This window comes from Marmota monax, unplaced genomic scaffold (assembly GCF_021218885.2).
Source record: "Marmota monax isolate L192 unplaced genomic scaffold, Marmota_monax_Labrador192_F-V1.1 WCK01_AAM20220418_F8-fsc00133, whole genome shotgun sequence".
NCBI lineage: Eukaryota > Metazoa > Chordata > Mammalia > Rodentia > Sciuridae > Marmota > Marmota monax.
In genome coordinates, this window is record NW_026694821.1 from 3,375,510 (window position 1) to 3,395,993 (window position 20,484).

Genomic DNA, 20,484 nt, shown 5'->3' on the forward strand with positions numbered 1-20,484 from the left:
CCAGTGTCCAGGTGGGGACTTTCCTTTGTGCTGAGGCCCAGGATATCTGTGACCCAGGGGGATGCCTTTGATTCTTACAGCCAGTGAAGTGGGCACACAGATGGAGAAACGGTAGTCTGACACCTGCCCCACGTGCATGCGGGCGAGAGCTGCACCCAGGGCTGGCACCATCAGTTGCCCCTGACGGACACACATCACTTCCGAGAGGAAGCAGCTGCAGCCATCGTGGCTCTGGATTTAGAAGAGTGTCAGGTAGGGCATGCCAATGTGGTGGAGTGAGGAGGGTCTCCATCCCTTCTGCATCCTCCCAGAAGGAGAAACTCATGGACAGGCCAGCATGGGAGGGGCAAAGGGACGATTCGGGAATTCTGGGGGTGGAGTCTGAGGGATGAGCCCTTATAAGACTCTGGCAGGCAGGCAGGCAGGCAAAAGGATTGGAGCTGAGGGTCACCATGGAGGGCAGCTTCACCGGGGGTGATGTGTACCAGAAGCACTTCCTGTCCAGGGACTACCTGGCCACCTACTACAGCTTTGAGGATGGCCCGTCGCCTGAGACGGAGATGATCAAGTTTAACCTGGAGTGTCTCCACAAGACCTTTGGCCCAGGTGAACAGAGGTGGCCCTCGCCCCTCAGCTTCTTTCCAGGGACCCAGATGGGAGACAGAGAAAGAGTGTCCTGGGGAGTCCAGGCTCCTCTCAGGGCTGCAGACGTGGGGTGGGGTAGGACCCTGGGCCTCTCCAGACAACTGTATTCCTGGAGGTCCGGTCTGTCTCCCACAGACCTGAGAAGCTGAGGAGCTGTGAGGCCCAGGGCTCAGGATGTGCAGGGGAGGACCCAGCACCCTGTAGCTCCCAAACTGCTCTCCTGGAAGGCCTCAAGGAGAGGGGTGGGTGGGGAAGCCTCTCTGGATTATCACCAAGTCCAGCCCTGCTCTGAGGCCTGAGAAAGTCAAGGGCAAATGGACTGTGGTGACCTCGGGATGACACCATACCTGGAATGCATGGCCTGCTTGTGGCTGTGAGGACAGCCCTACTTGGGAAGTGCTGCATGGGGTCTCAGCCCTGTCACTAACCTGCTGGCAGGGCCCTCCGCCCAGCACCCTTGTCTGAACCGTCCGTAAGGTGGACCCATGGTGCTTGGCCATGTCCTCTTGGTTTGTGCAGTCGCGTCCTCACTATGGGTACTTGGCTGGAAAAAAGTGAGGGACAGAGAGTTGCCTGGTGGCCCAGGGGCAAGAGAGGACTTCTAGGCTACAAGGACTGATAGAGAAGGCAGGTGGGGAAAGCAGACCTCAGAGAGCAGAGAGGCGGCTCCAGCCTGGCTCTGCAGGGAATGCTGGGAGTCACGCTTCCCTCCAGCTCCAAGTGGGCCTCAACTCATTGGGGGTCTTCCCAGGTCATCTCCTCCTCAGCTCCCCGCTTTGCTGGCCCCACATTCCAGCCCCCATCAAGGAACCCACCTAGGTGGGGCTGATGACCAGGGAGTCTGAGACTGAAAGGGCCCTTGCCTGGGGACACTGCCGCCTGAATTCTTTCCAGAACAGGGCTTGGGGTTCCAGTTCCCAGTAAGATACGGGGCGAATTGTTGACCCTTTTCTCCGAGTCAGATTTCTAATGTGTAAAATGGGAATAACAGGAGTAGTTGCCCCACAGGTGGCTCTGAGCTGTAAATGGAAATTAATTTATGTCATGTGTGTGGTATGGGTCTTACCTGCTGGAAGCTGCCAAGCCAGAAAAACCCTCGTGCTGGGTGCTGCTTCCCCTTGGGGAAGGCCAGGGCGTGTGTCCTGCAGGCCCTTCTGTCTCTTTTAGGTTTCATTTCTCTTACCTAACCCCCCTCTCTCTCACAGGGGGTCTTCGGGGGGACACATTGATCGACATTGGCTCAGGCCCCACCATCTACCAAGTGCTGGCTGCCTGTGAGGCCTTTGCAGACATCACGCTCTCGGACTTCACTGACCGCAACCGGGAGGAGCTGGAGAAGTGGCTGAGGAAGGAGCCAGGAGCCCACGACTGGACCTCGGTGCTGAAATTTGCCTGCGAGCTGGAAGGGAACAGGTGGGGATGCAGCTTGGGAGGGTCCCCTGCTGCCCACCCCCCCCACGTCCTTCTCAGAGGGCTCTCTGGCCTCAGTTGTCCCTGACATTTTGAGGACAGTAGGACTCTCAAGAATGGGACCAGATGTCTTGGGGTGGGGATAGAGTAGATGGATCTCTGAGCTATAGGATCATAGGAGTGTTGAAGTGTGACATAGCCAAGTATGACCACTGAAGGCCAGGTGACAGGGCCCTTCCTCCCTCCCTCCCTCCTTCCTTCCTTCTGCCCTCTCTCTTTCCTTTCTCCTCCCTCCCTCTCTCCCTCTTCTCTCCCTCCCCCTTCCTTCCCTCCCCATTCCCTCCCTCCCTCTATTGTCTCCCCTGCCATGAGAGGCCTTTGCCCACCACCACCCTGAGCTTAGGCACAGTGAAGGTTCAACCATGCTTCTCCTCTCCTAGCTCCCTGCATCTCCACCTGAGAGAATCACTAATATGGATTACGTATTTCTCATTGCCTTGCTTTGCAAAAATAATTTTTATCACATAGTGATGTATGTCTAAACAATCTGTGCTTAGTTTTACAAACTTTTGAACTGTCAACCAAATAATCTGCTCCCTGTTAGCTTCCTGGATCTGCTTTTCATCTCCCCACACGGTATTTTTAAAATAGCCATACCACAAATCCATCTGCAGTTAATTCTTTAATTCATCCCTCCATCTCACCTTGCTGATCCACCAGCCCACACCTAGGGCTCTTCTTCCTTCCTGGGGATCAAATAAAGGGGGCTCACTGGAAGGCTCCTATCACTCCCTCATCGTTTTCCTGCTGGGGGACCAAGGCCTAGATTGTGGAAGAGCCACTGACCGGTCACACAGGGACTCAGGGACTCCCCCATCTGCAGTTCGCAGGGTGCGTGTGTGGGCAGGCGAGTTCCCTTCACAGCCTGGATGTGCCTTCCCTGAGCCCCGCCCTCTCTCCGCAGTGGCGGCTGGCAGGAGAAGGCTGAGAAGCTGCGGGCCAGGGTGAAACGTGTGCTCAAGTGCGATGCCAACCTGAGCAACCCGCTGGCCCCGGTGGTGCTGCCCCCTGCCGACTGCGTGCTCACCCTGCTGGCCATGGAGTGCGCCTGCTGCAGCCTCGACGCCTACGGTGCTGCGCTCCGCAACCTCGCCTCGCTGCTCAAGCCAGGCGGCCACCTGGTGGCCAGTCACGCTGAACATCTCGTCCTACATGGTGGGGAAGTTCAAGTTCTCCTGCGTGTCCATGAAGAAGGAGGAGGTGGAGCAGGCGGTGCTGGACGCTGGCTTTGACATCCAGCGACTCCTGCACAGCCCCCATAACTACTCCACCACCAATGCTCCCAACAACGGCATGTGCTTCATCGTGGCCCGCAAGAGGTCTGGGCCCTGAGCCAGGAGGGCCAGCACCTGTCCACGTGCTAGGGACGGATGGGTAGCATCTAATGCCCCTGCTTTCAGCACTCTCATCTTTTCTGAAAGTCTGAGATTCTAACATCCTCACTTTAGAGTTCTAAGTTTCCAACATCCTGTGTTCTAGGGTCCTGGGAGTGGAAAATTCCATTTTTCTAGTACACTAAACTATCTGACTCCCAGGGACTGTAGAGTCTCCTGGACATGGTTTCTGTCTTTACACAGGATGTCAGAGACAAGGAAGCCAGTAGATAGTGGTGTGTTGTAAATGCTTCAAATCCAGCTCTAAAGAGAGAATAGCACTGATTAGCAGTGATAGGCAATTTCTGTGGTGTGAATGATCCAACCATGGTTGATTTCAAGCTACCAGTGGTTTAACAACTCATAAAACTCCTAAAGATTTTGCAATTGGCTCTCATGAGCTGATAGGAGGTGACCTGAACATACCACTGCCTCCCCTTTGCAGATTTAGCAAATAAAACTACAGGGTGTCCAGTTAATTGAATTTTAGATGAATAACAATAATATATATATTTTTAAAAAAGAATAAGTATGTCTCCCAAATTGCCTAGTACATACTTATCCTAAATATATTTGGGTTGTTTATCTGGAGTTCAAGTATAACTGGCTGTCTTCAAGGTCATCCAGCAACCCAGATGCAGACCTATTTTTCTGGCTCCAAAGTGAGAAGAGGGGCTGCCCAGTAGCCAGTCTGCTCCCAGCACAGAGGAACTTTTGTGTGGGTTAGAAAAAGCTCTCCTACAGGTGAGTAAATGGCAGACAGGTATCTTCTGGGTTGAAAAGTTGCTCCTTGTCCCACTGGAAGGACTCTGAGAACAAGATGCCACTTCTGGGAAGACCAGTTGGAGAAGAAAGCCCCCTCCTTAAGGCCAACTTGGTCCCACCCCTGAGCACCTACCTGCTGCTGTCGTCTCCTGCCACCACCTGCACCTTTGTATGGGGCATATGCTGCAGAGCTGGCTGCAGCAACCCTGATAAGGTCTGGATTCTGGCCTCAGCCCTGCTCCATTGATCTGGGCCTTATTCCCTCTCTGTGGAGCAAGGGAAATGGGACCTCATCTAAATAATCTTCAAGAAAGTCCTAGGAGCAGAAAATCATTGATGTGAAAGTGCTTGAGAAGTAAAAGGATTTGCACAAATTGACCTATGGATATTATTTTCCCAAAGGGTTAGAGCTGGAACAGTCTTTCAAAATTGATTTTTTTGATGAACAAAAATAATACTTATTTTTAAGAATAAGTATGTCTCCCAAATTGCATGGAACATACTTATCCAATCCCTACTTTTCACAATCCAGGAAGCTAAGGGCAGTGGTTGCCTAGAGACACAGACAGCTGGTAACAGAGTTGGAAGAAGAACACAGATGTCCCGACTCTTGGTCCATTCGGTGCACCAGCTGTCTCTGGACCTGGAAGCACAGGAGTCCCCTTGCCCCATCTAGCACAGGCTTGTTTCAGCACCCATCCCCCCTCAGCATCCCTACACTTCCCAGCTTACACTTGCTCCAAGCAACACACAAACCCCAGCTCCTCTCTTCTGACTTGTCTGGAGGGGCACTGCATATGTTAGTTTTAGACATGCTCCTGGTGGAACCATCAACAGGCAGAGGAGGTAGGGGCCTGGCAGGCAGGGTCCAGGAATTGCAAAAATAAGGCCCTGATAGGGAGTTGTGAGGGAATATGAGGTTTCTGCCCAAAGCAGCCAACGAGGGGCTAGTTTCTGCAAGGTGGCCAACAGACAGTTGCCCTGGAGGAGGATTGCTAAGGAAAGGAAGCACCCCTTGTGACTTCCTTCAGTGTCAGGACTGCTCATGGAAAGCCATCTGGCCTGAACATGGGCAAAAGACACAGAGAATCCAAACACATGCCTCGCTCCCAGGGCAGCTTAGTGTGCAGAGTGGATTGGCTGCTGTGGGTGAGGTGGTGGGGAAGTGAGTCTTCAGGGGCTTTTGGTCCTGGGCCAGGCTCGATTGAATGGCTCTGCTGTGCACCTGCCACATAGCCACTGCAGATACTGTGTGCTTTCTACATGCCTTAATAAAACATTTTGTTTCACTTTAAGCAGCACGGAAACTGTGGTATGTTGGTAAAACTGTGGGGGAAGGAATCTTTAGAGGAGAAAACTTCATGTGACTTCTGTTTGGAATCAGGGTTGTTGGACTTTTATGGGTCATGACTCCTTTTATGTAGCAGTTCACTAAATTGCTGCTACATAGGGTATGGGGCAGGTTTCCGGATGTATCAGGAATGCAAACAATGCAAAACTCAACGGTAGTGGCTTCATCAATTTTTTTCCATTGAGGTTTCATAACAGTGCCAGGTATTGGTTCAGTGACTCAATGGTAACAGAGCTAGCATCTCTGCAATTAACTCAATCTTTTATCAGGGTGGCAAAATGGATGCCATAGCTCCAGGCACCATGCTTAGATTTAGATTTAAGGCAGGAAAATGAAGGCAAAAGGGACTTTATCTTAATCTCTGTCCCTCTTAGGAGGAAAGCAAAAACTACTCCAGAAGACTTCTGACAGACTTCAGTTATGTCATGTGATCCTGTATCAACAGCAAGGTAGTCTGGGAAAGGAAGCATGTCACTTTCCTAATCTCCATAGTGGAGATGGTCTGGGGAGAAGCAGATTGGCAGTCTGTGGGTTAGCCAGCAGCCAACCTCAACTGCATCCCTTTTGGGTTGAACATGGCTGGCTTTGTTTCTTCTCTCCAAACCTACTTGTCTGAAGCCCCTGGCCTCCTCCATTCCATTCCCTGTGGCATCTGCAGGAGAGCCCTCTGCTGGACAGGAGAGAGAAACCAGAACTTGCTGGGTCAACATCCTGGGCCTCTGGTGGACGCCTCCCCCAGGACCGGAGCTCCCTGGGATGGAGGTGATACCTTCATCCTGCACACATAGCTTGTGTCCCAGTGGTGGTATCATCTAACTGGCTCTGCAGGACTCAACTGCACACCAAGGGTCATTCTGCTGTCACCTGAATGCTTCAGGCTTCTTCTTCTTCTATGAGTTCCTTAGTGGGATCTTCTGCAGCTGGGCAAGGACTTGTTCTTAGAAATTGTGGAATCAACCTTCCCACCACCAATTCTAGTAAGCTGTGTCCCCAGGTGACTGCTGCTTTTTGGACACCAGTTTGGGAAGAGTAGGAGGCTGGGGAGAGGCTGAGTCCAGTATGGTGGTTGCACATACCCGTCCCCAAGCCTCTGAGGAGAGAAGGGGCCCCTCATCTCTCTTCCACACTGAGAACCTCTGACTCATGATGGACTTCTTGCCTGGTTCATCCAGGGAAAGTTTTATTCCTTGCTACCTCTCCTTGGGGGCACTTCTGACTTGGGCTCTTTCTTGCCATGTCTTCTCTACCCTCTTCACTGTGATATGCATGAATCCATCATCTTCTGGCCTCCTCTGCCCCTTTTTGGGTGTTTATTTCACCAGGGCTGATCTTGTTCAATGCCCGCCCTGGAGGCAGAGGTCAGATAACACACACATATACTAATATTCATAGTTTACTCAATCTGTTGACTAATTGCCAGTCATAGCCCCCAAAGTCCCAGAGTGGAATAAGAAGACAGATGATATAGGCTGTTGGTTACAGAATCCCAGATTCTACACTCTGGGTGGTACCCCCACTCCAGCCTGCCACTCCACCACATTAGGAGAATCAAGTCTCATGTATACCAAGCCAGACTTGGAGAGCCACTTTCACAATGATAACATAGGCTCAAAAGGATGTGGCTTTCCCAACCTCCCAATCCCACATCTTTACAGGAGTGGAGCTGGGGTGGTGGCCATATAGCAGGAAATGAGGGCCAGGACATTCAGATTTAGAAGCAAAACTTAATTAGTGGTGCAAAGGCCCAGAGGGATAATTCCCAAAGGCTGAGTCCTGAGTGTAGCAGAGCTTTAACTTTTATACATAAGCAAGTTTTGGGTACATCAAGGCAAGAGAGTTGGTGCAATTCTATTGGAGGTTGCATCTTATATTCTTTATATGGGTACAAGCTTGCCAACAGCCTAGGGACTCTTTGCTCATACAGTAAAAACTGCTCTAAGCCTAAAGGGGGACTGTTCTGGTCCACTATATCGTTCCCTGCTTCTGCTACTGCAGTTATCTGTTACAGCCACCTATTAGCCACTGCAAGCCTCTATGGTTAAATGTCAGTAAGCAGAGCTTACATATTTGCTAGTTTTAGCATTCATCAACAATTCGTGCTTGGATGAATGGTTATTCTTATTATTCTGATTGTCGAACAGTGATTGTGTGTCAATCAAAACCATAGCCTGTTAGCTTTTAAACTGCTAAAGTTGCCATTCTGTTCTTCTACAGTAAAAAGGCAAGATGAGAAGGAAATCTGTGACAAGTGACCCATGGCTGGCATCCTTTATCTGTGAGCACAGCCTCTCCCCCTGATGCATTCTAAGCCATCAGTGTTCCTTAGGCTCATGTGCAGAAGTGCGGCCTATCTGTGGCTCCCAGCTAAGCTCAAAAACTCAAAATCTATTCTTTTTCCCAAAACTCTGATAAAGGGTAAGGTCAGGGGACATGGTTGTTTAGCAGAGACATTTTAATTTGCTTATCTATAAAGGAAAGGAACAAAAGTTGGCCATCCTGGTCACAGCAGCTTAGGCAGCAGAAAGACTAGGAGACATTTCCAAATGAAACTGCGATTTCTAAAGGAAATGACCTTAAGACTTAAAGTAGTGGGTAGGTACAGGAAGGAGACAGACCCAGGCCTGTTAGAGGATCAAAGGCTGCAGGAGGTGGCTCTGAGCTCTTGCACACGTGGGTATGCTGTGTGTGGGGTAGTGCACAGGGAGACTTGAGTCGAGATCCTAATAGGAAGAACTGGAGGTTAAAGACACATGGATTGGAACAAAAGATCAGCCGCATGCCAGAGATGGCCAGTTGCCTTCCCCTGTCCGTTATATATCCACAACTCTTTCATGGTACTAGGATTGTTTGCCAGAGCACACAACTGCCCTAAACAAAGACTACATTTCCCAGTCTCCTTTGCAGCCAGACCAGGTGAGTGAGTGAGCCCTGACCAAAGGGGAGGAAGCAGACATCTTCTTGCCGGCTTTCAGAAAATTTCCTTAAGATGCGGTGCACATGGACTCTGCTGTTTATTCTTCACCCTCTGTTCCATCTTGCCACTGGGAACGTGGATGCTGCTATCTTGGGTTAGGAGGTCAAGTTCACCTGTGGTGGGGAAATGGGTCCCTAGTCATATGAAGTGCCACTAGGGACAAATAAATTTTCACCCTGTGAAAGTCATGACGACATTGCTTTGACCTTATTGTTGTTACTTAGGCAGGAATACCCAAGAAGTGGTGTTGTGTCTCTTTCAGTGCATGAGGTCCATGATGTTGACTGCCACCATTCTGGTGATGGTCACTTTGATCCTTGGTTTAATGTTGTCTGGCCAAACTTCTCCACTGTGAAGTAAATATTTCCCCCTTTGTAATTCAGCAGTACCTTACAGAGATATACTTTGATTCTATAAATATCACATATTTGCTAGTTTTAGCATTCATTGACAATTCTTACTTGCATGAATGATTATTCTTATTATTCTGATTGCCAACTACTGATTGCTAATTTTGTCATTCTTTCCACATTTATTAGTTAACATTCAAATGTTGGGAGGAAATTTCCACAGTCCTGTCTTTAAATGTGGACTCAAGAATTCCTATTTTATTCGGTGGTTATGAGGTCTGTTATTATCATTACTTACCTTCATGCACAAATTTGACCAGTAGGACCTCAGCTCCCTTATGGAGGATAATCTACTTCACTCAAAGTCTACTGATTTAAATGTTCATCTCATCTAAAAATTCCCTTTATAGTGGTGCCTAGACCAGCATTTGACCAAATAGGTGTCATGGCCTCACCAAGCTGACACATGAAGTTTACTGTCACTGGGGAGGAGAATGACACATCCATCTTAGACATAGTAGACTCATTCTCAAAGCCCCAGGAGATGCCTCTGTCCCCCTTACCTCTGCCTGGGTGGCCCCTGTGCACAGACCTGGGTAGACGCTGGGCTCTCCTCTTGAGTGTCTGGAGGTGTTCTGCTGAGAGAAAGGCTGTCACATCTCATCTTGCTGGATCCTGGCAGGACCCGGGACTCCTTCCTTCTCTAATCTTCTGTTGGTGGCCATAGGGACACTGCTCAGGAGCAGAGACTAGAAGGTGGTTGATGTGCTAGGGGGAAAGTGTGGATGAGCTGTTCCTTCATGTTGCTCAGGTTTTAGGGTTCGAATCTGGAATGACCCCAAAGGCTTATATGCTGAGGGCTGAGTCTCTTGGGAGGTGGTGCAAACTTTAGGAGATAGGGCCTTGTTGGAGCATGTCAATCACTGGGGGCAAGTCCTTGAAGGGTATATTTTGTCCACATCCCCTCTCCTCCTGGCCACCATGAGGTGAGCAGTTCTGTTCTACCGTATCTTTCCCACTGTTTTAGTCAGTTTTTTTTTCCCCCTGCTGTGACCAAAAGACCTAATAAGAGCAATTTCAGAGGAGGAAAAGTGTATTTGGGACTCATGGTTTCAGAGGTCTCTGTCCATAGATGGCTGACTCCTTTGCTCTGGATCCAAGGTGAGGCAGAACATCACAGAGAAAGAGTGTGGAGGAGGAAGCAGCTCAGGACATGACAATCAGGAAGCAGAGAAAGACAGCTTCCTTCATCATGAACAAAATATAAACCCCAAAGGCACACCCCCACCGACTTACCTCCTCCATCCACACCCTACCTGCCTACAATCACCACTAGTCGATCCCTATCAGGGGATTAATGCACTGATTAGGTGGAGGCTCTCATAACCCAATCATTTCACTCTGAACTCTCTTGCATTGTCTCTCACATGAGCTTTTTTTTTTTTTTTTTTTTTTTGTGGGGGGTGGGGGCACTTCATATCTAAATCATAATACCCACAGGACCAGGATCAAGAGAGCCAAGTGACCATGGACTGAAACCTCTGAAACCATGAGCCAAAGTAAACATTTCCTCCTTCTTTAAGTTGATTTTTTTTTCAGGCCTTGGCTGAACCACTTATTCTGACCTCTGGGTGCTGGTGGCCAGGCAACTGGGAAACTCTGCAGATGAAGTCACTAAAAGGACTTTAAAAATATTTTCCCAACCCAGCTGGTACAGACATGTTGCACCTGGTTAGATCTTGACCCTGGAGAGGGCATGGTTATGGGAACAAGCATGCATGCTTTTATTCTCTGGAAAGCCCCTGGTCCAGATAAATACCCAGCTCTGCCCTTGCCTCAAGGAACCTTGGGTTGGAGGGGATCCATTTGGCCAGTCCCTTTTCTAGAGCATCCTGTAGGAGGCGCCCCTCTATCCTCACACCGTTTTAGAAATTCTGCCCCATTGCCATGTGGCAGGCCTCACCTCCCTCTTCCAGGTCCCGTGAGATACCTCATGCAGCCTGGGCACCAGGCAGAATTCAGGGGCTTCATAAATCCTTGTGGTTAGACTCACACAAACTTAGGAACTCACTGACTAATAGATGGACCAAGCCACAGCTATATGGGGCTGTGTATGATTACACACACACCAAAACAAAACAAAACAAAACAAAACAAAAACCCAAAACAAAAAAACCAACCCCACTCCCACTCCTTTCTCCTCTGAAAGCTGTCTGATGTTGAGAACATCTAAATTGTCCTTGCAATATGATGTCCATTGAATTTTCCACTTTCTTCCCTCCTTTTCCTCTGTACATTAGGGGATTAATACATAATACATACATAGGATTATACATAATACATCTTGGATCGTGGCGTCCTGTCATTGTTGGTCTCTGCAAAGCCATTATTTATTAACCAAAGAATCAACAGAAATGATAGAACATATGAAACAAAGGCCCTCATGATACCCAGCACACTGACAATGACCTGTATTCACCTGTATGGGTTCCCCTGCCTACTGCTGTCCTGAGTCAAGTCTCCTCCACTCCCTTGATTTTATATTTATGAAGCTTTCCTGAAACTGTATTTCCCTACAAGTAATGATGCCGGTGGTTTACGTTTTTAAGTTTACACAAAGATGTTGTACTGTCTGTGTGTAGATGTGTTTTGCTATGTCTTAGATCTTGAATGTACCCCAAAGACCCCTGGGTTGAAGATTTAGTCACCAGCCTGTGGTTCTATTGGGTTGTGGTGAAACCTTTAGGAGGCGGGACCTAATGGAAGAAAGTTAGGTCATTGGGGGTGTGTCCCTGAAGGGGATGTTGGGACTCTGACCCCTCCTCTCTCTCTCTTTGCTTCCTGGCTATCATGAAGTGAGAAGCTCTGCTCTACCCTGTGCTCCCCTCCATGATGTTCTGCCTTGCTATGGTCCTAAAACAATGGAACAAAGTGACCATGAACTGAAATCTCTGAAAATAGGAACAAAAACAGTTTTCCTCCTTTTAAGTTGATTTTCTCAAGTATTGTGTCATAGCTATGGAAAGCTGATGAACACTGTAATCTTTTGGGAGTTTACTTTTTCACTCACAGCCTCGTTGCTAAGATTCAGCATGTAGTTCATTGATTTTCTGAGATGGTGAATGAAAAGGACTTCCAAGAGCGAGTAAGGCTAATGCCCATCTTGGCTAAATCTGGTTTGAAGTCAATGTGGGGGTGGAGAAATTGTATTTTCTGGGTACTGGGCAAGCATGCACTATAGTGCTTATTTATTTTGCATGCTCTGTTGGCTTATCCCTGTCTACGGTATTTGGAAAAGCATTTGTTTTTCATTGTCAGTGACTGTAGATTGCTATAGATTAGATCTTGAATGTCCCCCCGAGGCCCAGGTGTTGAGGGCTTGGTTGCTTGCCTGTGGTGTTAAGGGTAAGTAGTGGAACCTTAGGAAGGGGGCTTGAGTGGAAGGAAGCTAGGTCATTGAGGGTGTGCACTCAAAAGGGATATGGAACCCTGGCCCATCTTTTTACTCTGCTTTCCAGATGCTGCAAGGCGAACAGACCTCCACTGTCATGTGCTCCTGTCATGATGCTCTGTGCTACCACAGGCTCAAAGTAAGAGGTCCAAGTGGCTACAGACTGAAACTGTAGCTTTGAGCCAAAACAAACCTCTCTTCCCTGTAAGTTGTTTATTTCAGGTATTTCGTCACCGTGATGTGACGCCAACACACAGATACTTATAATAACTGGGTACTTATTTTAATGACCTTTTTGCTTGTAACTCCAGCATGGTTTTTAAAGAGTCCTTTGTGAGGGTCTTGACCACCACTCACACTCAGGCGGGAGAGCAGGGCTCCCATGTGATGCTCAGGGGGAATGTTCCCGCTCACGGGAACACAGTGGTGTGCAGTCAGGATGACTTGCAGAAAATCTGTGGACAAGAATGGAACCTATGATATCATCTAGTTTCTCCCCAGAGTTCTGGAAGGGTAACTTCTGGCCTTCCCACACTGACAAGATTGGCTTTTTCCCTTGACACCTTAAAGTTATTGCACCCCAAGGAGCCAGCTGTGTGTCTGGAAGAAGAACACATTCCTGCACTTCTCTTGCTTCATTGTTCCATTCCGATATGGTAGAAACTTCCAGAGCCAGGAAAATGTAGCACACACACACACACACACACACACTCACACTCACACTCACACACTCGCAGTCTAGCTGCATTTGACTTGGATCACTGATGGTTGCTGTACCAGTCTCCCGCTGCCCTGATTGTCCCTCTACAGTCTACCCTCAATGTAAGAGCCAGAAGGACCCTGAAAGAGACAAAATCTTGTCTCTCCTTTGCCCAAAACCCTCCAAAGGGTTCCCAGTTAGAGTAGAAGGTAAAGTATTTCTCTTGGCCACAGGCCTACAGGGCTGGGCTCTTGTTTTCTCAGATTCTCCGTTCCCCTCTGGCCTTCCTATTTCACAAGCCCACTGGGCTGGATGCCATCTCAGGGCCTTTGCACTGGCTGGAGTGCTCCTCCTGCAAGTCTCTGCATAGCTCACACCTTCTCCTGTCAGATATTTGCTGAAATAGTACAACATAAGCAATCTTACTTGATGAACTTTGGAAAAAACATGTAATACCTGCACCAAAATCTCCTCTATTTCTGTGCTTCCCCCCCCCATTTAAATCTGACTTTTTAAAAACATTTCTGTGCTCATTGTCTTTCTCCCCCCACCCCTCTGCTGCCCTCTGCCTGTCCCCACTCCTCTCTCTCCAAGAAGGCACACTTTTACGGTGTTTAATGCACGGTTGGCCTAGGATGTATCGGCTCAGTGGTAGAGCACTTGCCTAGCACATGTGAAGCCCTGGGTTCCATCCCTGGAACTGCAAAAACAAAACAAAAAGCAGATAAACTTCGGCTACATCCATGACACCCATACACTGGGCACAGGGAGGGGTTTAATTCATATTTATTAATGACTTATGAATAAGTGAATTTTTCTCTTTGCCCCAATTTCACCTTGCTCTCCATGGAGGGGCCTCTTCCCTCGCTTTGACTGATCACATATTTGACTTGATCCCTGGTCCCTTGAAGGTGTGACTGTCTGCCATATGTAATCTCTTACCTGAGCTAAATCTGTCCTGTGCTCTTCTTTATTATTGCACATCCATGAAGTGTTTTTGGACCTGGGACACGGGGTCCCCTGGATTAAGCATCGTGTCGTGTGCTGCAGCTCTGCCCCTCCCTGCTTTACACACATGTACCCTCTGAGCGCTCGAGGAGCCTTCTCAGAGAGCCCAGTCAGCTAAAGCAGTGGAGGCCAGCAATGATAAGCTGTCTGCCGTGTTGCAGTGATTTCCTTGGGAGACCATAGTGTGGTATGGTGGCTTCCCAAGTGCAGTACCTGTGCTCCATGGAGGAGGTTCCAGTGGGTACAAGAAGATTTTAGTTACATGCATACATTTCTGGTTTTGTATTTCCTTTATGTGATTTAATAAGCAATCAAACCCAAGGTTTTGTTGTTTTAGTGCTTGGGTATGTTAGGTAGTAGCTAACAATGGGCAGTGAAATGCACAGTAATGTCACAAAATGTCCTTTAAATTTCTTTAGGGTCTTCTTTAAACTACTTTCAAAGTGGATAAGAAAGCAAAGGGTGGTAGTTAATTTGTAGAAAATAAACAGAAGCAAAGGAACTAATGGGAAAATATGTCAAAAGAAAAGGATTAATGGGACTAACTCTTGACAGGGTCCATTGATGTTGATGTGAAGCTAGAAATTATGGCTGTGAGTGTCTCCATTTGTCTGGGAAGGGAGATTCCTTTAGTAGCCCAGGGGCACTAAGGTAACTTCTGATCAGTTACTGACTCCAGTGTCCACATTATCATGGGATTGACTTGTAGATGAAGTCCCCCTAAAGAGGAAGGCCACCATGACAGTTCTGGAGAGGACAAACTAAGTTCAAAGACCCCACCTCCTGACGTGAAGGAGGAGTTGAACACCTGATCGGCAAAGAGTGCAGCAGGTGGCACCAGGTCTCCTGGTAAACATCGAACAGTAATAAACTTGGAGACAGCGTTGTCTCCTTGTCATTCTCTGCTCAGAGACGGCTCACTCTCTCTCCCGAGAGTGCTCTCTGCTTGAGCCTCACTGTGCTCTTACTTTACTTTCACCTCACTTTCTCTTTACGTTCACTTATAATAAAGGTCTCTTGCATGACTTTTGGTGTCTGACTTCAAATTTTCTTGCGCTGGAATACAAGAGCCAGGGTAGAGTTTCAACTCCCTGCTCTCCTGTGACAGGAATACTTTCCTTTTAAGAGAAAGTTTAGAACATGTAAGGTCAGTTTAAAGAAAACCACACGTAAGTAACAGTATACATGTTGTGAGCTGAAGTGTGTCCCCCAAATTCAGGTGCTGGTGTCCCCCAAATTCAGATGCCAAAGTCTTGGTCTCTGGTCCCTCAGAAGGTGACTGTTTTTGGTGATAGGGTCTTTAAACAGACAGTGAAGTTAAAACTGGGTCATTATGGGGGGCGCTAGTCCTATGTGGTTGATGTCTTTATAAGAAGAAATGATTAGGACCTAGATACGTACAGAGGGAAGACGGAAGGACCAAGGGAGGATGGAGCCCAGGGGATAGGCCTCAAGAAATAACCCTGAGGACAAGTTGATGTTGGATTTTAGGCCCTAGGACTGTGCAGCAATGAACCTGCTGTTGAAGCCACAGTGTCTCGGCATTTGTTACATCAGCCCTTCAATTGCAAACCGCATACAGCGTCTGATGAGCAGCTGTGGGGATGGCTGAGAAGCTGTACCAAGCTCCTGAGTTTGGGGAAAACAGCACTGGGCAGACAGGGGCTTTGAGGGAACCCCAGCTTTTCCAGTCCCTAACTGCATAGCCTCCAGCAAAATCTGCCTTTCTGAATCTCAGGGTCTTGTTTTCGAGAATGAGGCTGGTGGTAGCCCTCTTGCCAGCAAGCTGTAAGGCTTGAAGGTGAGGTAACGTGTGTAAAGCTCTTGGTGCTCAATACATGGGGGGGTCTCATTGTGGGAAAGCTGGCTCCAAGGGGGCTAAAGGGACATGTCCTTTAACTGCAGCACTCAGGAAGCAAAGCCCGGCCTCCTTGCCCCATAGTCCAGGTCACAGAGCCAGGCGGGCCAGTGAACCAAGTGCTTCACTGTGGTTTTAATCTTCCACGAACAGGCAGGCGGACACACTTTCCCTTTTGTGTTTAGGGAGGTGGAGACACAAGTCGAAGCAACGACTTGTGCTAGGCCACCCACAATGACAGGCCCAGAGTCAGAGAGAGTCTGCAGCCCGTGGCCTAGCCCTGGCAGCCAAGCTCTCTCCCTGTGTCCTCCTGCTCCAGAGCAGCTAGAAGCAGGCTCCTCCTCTTCCTCCGCCCTCCTAGCCTGCTGGCTCCCAGGGAAGGGGAGGAGTTGTTGCTGGCTCTGATGCCACCGTCACCACGGCAACGCGGCCATACTGGGCCCAACGGACTAAGGGGCCTGGGGCTGCGGCCTATCGTGGCCTGGTGGGCAGAGCTGGCAGCATGGACACCCTCTTCGTGGAGGAGGTGGCCGCCTCCCTGGTCAGGGAGTTCCTCAACAGAAAGGTAACACCTCGCCCTCTCCAGAGCCCACGTGGTGGCTCCAGTCCTGGAGGGCAGCCAGTGGGGGGAGGCCTAGTACCCCTGGGGAGGGAGCGTTCCTGGCCTGCTGTCTGCTTCAGGGATGCCCCCAGGAGAGCGCCATTTTCCCAGGATGGGGGAAACTACATTTCCCAGGAGCCATTTCTGTGGTGGTCACCTGGCTTCAGCCAAGCAGGGCTGGGTCCCCCTGTCCTCTGCCCTCCCCTGGCATCCACTCTCAGTGGGTGGGCAGCAGCTGGGTGGGGAGGGGGGGTAGTTCCAGGGCTGAGCCAGCTCCTCGTGCAAAGATGGGGAAGCGGACCAGAGCCTGGCTGCCTGTCTCCATAGCCAGTCACCCCCAGGTTGTGTCCCCCTAGGTAGGGGCTTTCCACAGAGGAGCCCCAAGGGTTGAGGAAAGTTCTGGACAGTCAAACCTTTCAGCCATTTTAAGTCCACAGCAGGAATTCTGGCTGTGGCCTTCATTTTTTTTTTTTTTTTTTGTAGGGGGATTGTCTAAGTTCCCTCCTGTTTTGTCCCAGGAGAGTTTGCAAAGTGTTTACAAGTTGAGAAGGTCTTTAACGCTAATCCACCCTGACAGTGGAGATGGAGACTTGGGTGAGGAAGGCACATGCTGGTGTGTGTGTGTATTTATGTGTGTGTGTGTGTGTGTGTGTGTGTGTGTGTGTGGTGGTGGTGTCAGAGGCATCCAGTAGTTGATTCTGCATGAAGTGACTGAGAGCTATATGCTGCTGGTTCTGTGCTTATGGGGCACTTGTCTGGAAAGGAAATACACACATACACACACAAACACACACACACACACAATGTGTCAAATAGAGCAAAGAGAAAGGACTTTGAGATTAGATGGAAGAGGTTCAAGTACGTGCTACTAGTTTTCAGTGTGACCTGGGCACATTACTTGTGGCCTCAGTGTACTTATCTCTAAAATGGGAAAATTAAGACTCATGTTTCACAGACTCATGATGAGGGTTAACAATAACACACAGGCAGCTCCTAAGCATTATATCTGATGAGTAGATACAATGCACACATAGGAATTTAACTTCATACCTGCTTCCCCATCTTTGATACCCACCTGTTTTGAAAGTGACTTTGTGGGCTTTTTATAATTTGCTTTATTTTGAAAAAAAATTTAAATGCATTTAGCGTCATTGTATCTGCTTTGAGCTTCCATCACCAAATCCTGGCTGCCCCTTGGATTATCTGTGGCACAATTTAGGAGGTTGACCACAACCATCATTTAAGTTTGGACTAAGCGAAACCTCATAGAAGGCTTCCTCATGCCCTTTCTTTCCTGGGTACAAATGAAGCCCATAGTCCTTGCTGACAGCCAAGGGTGCCCTATAGCTGGACCTCAGGTTACCCTCCAACATCATTTCTTCCTTCCCCTCCAAGTTTTCCCCTGATCTACTCAGGGCCACCCCAAATTCCATTTCTTCCTGAGCGCTTCTCAGCTGACTCTGGCTGGACTGATCCTGGTCTGTGTTCTCTCTTTGCTCGTGTTATAGTCAATACATCTGCCTGAATCACCTCCTAAATGGGGCCACAGAGCTGATCCCCAAAAAGGATGGCACCTTGGGAATTGTCCAGTCCTCCCAGATTCCTGATTTCCATGTTTTATCTGTACACACTGAGGTCCTGAGAGTCGTAAGGTGTTGGCCCCAGTCACTTAGAAAGTCACAAGAGCCAGCTGCAGCCTAGGGCTGTGCTTTTCTCAGCACTGTCTGCTCCAGGGCAGAGATCCTGAGCTCCTCACAGGGCTCTGTATAGGCAGGTACCCAACAGTCTTGACCAAAAGAATTCCCAGGGTGCTAGGCACCTTCTAGATGCCTGTTTGTTTTCTCAAATCTTTAAGGCAGTCCTGAAAGAGAGGGAATTACAGCATTCCTTTTCATGCAAGACTGTTGTGAGACCAAGAGGCCGAGACACTTGCCCTGGGTGAGTAGGTCAGACCACATCACTCCTCTTCTCAAACACTCCACCGGCTTCCCAGCCTCAGTAGGCTACATGGCTCCCCATGTTCTGGCTGCCCCCTTGGACCTCCTCTGCCATGGCCTCCACCACCTTCCAGCCATGTGGGCTTGCTTGAACTCGCCAAATATGGTCTTTCCTCAGGGAGACTCATCACAGTCTTCAGGTGACACGAGCATCCAGAGTTGACACTTGGGTCTGTGGCCCCGCTGTGGCAGAGATATGCCTCCCTCTGACCTCTGTTACCATTTCTCACAGTCACGCCCTAGGAGTGTCTTTACCAGCCCAGCATCCTTTCCATCATTTCAGTTCCAAGCATCCCACCTGTTCTATGTCCAGCTCTTCCCACTTCTCCAGCCTCTCCTGCATCTGATTCCATTGCTCTTGGCAACCTTTCATGGTCCCCCAGCCCTACCGCCGCTCCTCCCATACCTTATCCACCTGTCATTAAAATTGCCTGCTCTATGATAGGCTCAACCCCCTTGATCTTCTCTCCCTTTGTTGTACTCCCCTGGTCTGGGTAAAATTCAACTCGGTTTACTCCATGCCTGCACCTGCAGAGCTGAGTGGTACTGGAGAAACACACCTCCATGTTGATAGCATCACTCTAAATCTACAGCCACTCACCCCTGAGATTCCGCAGAGGTTCCAGTCCTTACAGGAACCTCTTTCTCTTACACCTTCTTTCCCTTCAAACCCATAGCTCCTTCCCCATTTAATTTCTCAGAAAACAGAAGCAGTCATGAGAAATGAGCTATGTCCTGCAAGCTCCCACCCCCACACTTCCTGACCTTCCTGAGCCACGCTCTCCATCCTGTTCCTGTGAAGAGATTCTCCAGGCCCTGGGCAAGAACATCCCTGCGAGGGAGCCTGCTCCCTGCCGCATCTCAAGGACACAGCCCTAGTGATTGCCACCGTGCTCTTCTCCACACACGTTCCTTCTCTGCTGAATATGCACACACTCCTGCAGGACCACACCTTGACCCCCAGTCCCCCCAGCTACTAGTCTTTTTCTTCTCCTTTTTATAATGGAACCTCTAAAAAAACTGTGTATGCTCTGATTCTAACCCTTCTTTCCACTTTCCCAGACTCATCTGAATCAAGGTTTTTCTCCCACCAATTGATGGAGACCACTGTCAAGGTCATCAGTGACCTCTAAACCCCTTGCCTTTTTTTCTTTTTTGGTACCAGCATTTGAATCCAGGGATTCTTAACCACTGAGCCATATCCCCAGCCCTTTTTAGTATTTTATTTAGGGACAGGGTCTCGCTGGGTTGCTGAGGCTGGCTTTGAACTTGTAATTCTCCTGCCTCAGCCTCCTGAGCCACTGGGATTACAGGTGTGCACCACCACACTGGGCTCCTTGCCTTTCTTTCTTTATATTTTTTTAAATTAATTTTTATTTTTCTGTGAGAGTGGAATGCATTATAATTCTTATTACACATATAGAGCACAACTTTTCATATCTCTGATTGTATTCAAAGTATATTCACACCAATTCGTGTCTTCATACATGTACTTTGGATAATGATGTCCATCACATTCCACCATCATTTCTAACCCCATGGCCCCTCCCTTCCCCTCCCATCCTTCTTCCCTATCTAGAATTTGTCTATTCCTCCCATGCTCCCTCTCCCTACCCTACTATGATTTATTTAGCCTCCTTATATCAAAGAAAATATTCAGCATTTGTTTTTTTTTTGGGATCGGTTAACTTCACTTAGCATTATCTTCTCTTAACTCCATCCATTTACCTGCAACTGCCATGATTTTATTCTATTTTATTGCTGAGTAGTATTCCATTGTGTATACATGCCACATTTTAAAAAAATCTATTCATCTATTGAAGGGCATCTAGGTTGGTTCCACAGTTTAGCTACTGTGAATTGTGCTGCTATAAACATTGATGTGGCTGTGTCCCTGTAGTATGCTGTTTTTAAGTCCTTTCAGTATAGACAGAGGAGAGG

General features: G+C 48.7%; 2 protein-coding genes across 5 annotated transcripts in view; both read left to right on the forward strand.

Moving 5' to 3' along the window:
* Positions 1-410: 410 nt before the first annotated feature.
* Positions 411-5,548, forward strand: Inmt (indolethylamine N-methyltransferase). Its single transcript, XM_046426044.2, is given in 4 exon segments — positions 411-606; positions 1,851-2,058; positions 3,020-3,241; positions 3,243-5,548. Coding segments are annotated over 4 exon segments (789 nt in total). The 5' UTR covers positions 411-452; the 3' UTR covers positions 3,448-5,548.
* A 10,764-nt stretch (positions 5,549-16,312) lies between these two features.
* Positions 16,313-20,484, forward strand: part of Mindy4 (MINDY lysine 48 deubiquitinase 4) — a 109,763-nt gene continuing 105,591 nt past the window's right edge. The window contains exons 1-2 of one of the 4 annotated variants that reach the window (XR_009225086.1): positions 16,374-16,510; positions 17,030-17,140. Coding sequence is in view for 2 of the 4 variants with exons in the window: in XM_046426029.2 (XP_046281985.1) it covers positions 16,448-16,510 (63 nt within the window). In the remaining 2 variants the exon portion in view is untranslated. Of the gene's footprint in view, positions 16,511-17,029; positions 17,141-20,484 lie in introns of all 4 variants that reach the window. The other 3 variants (XM_046426029.2, XR_006847612.2, XM_046426028.2) reach the window with 3 other exon arrangements.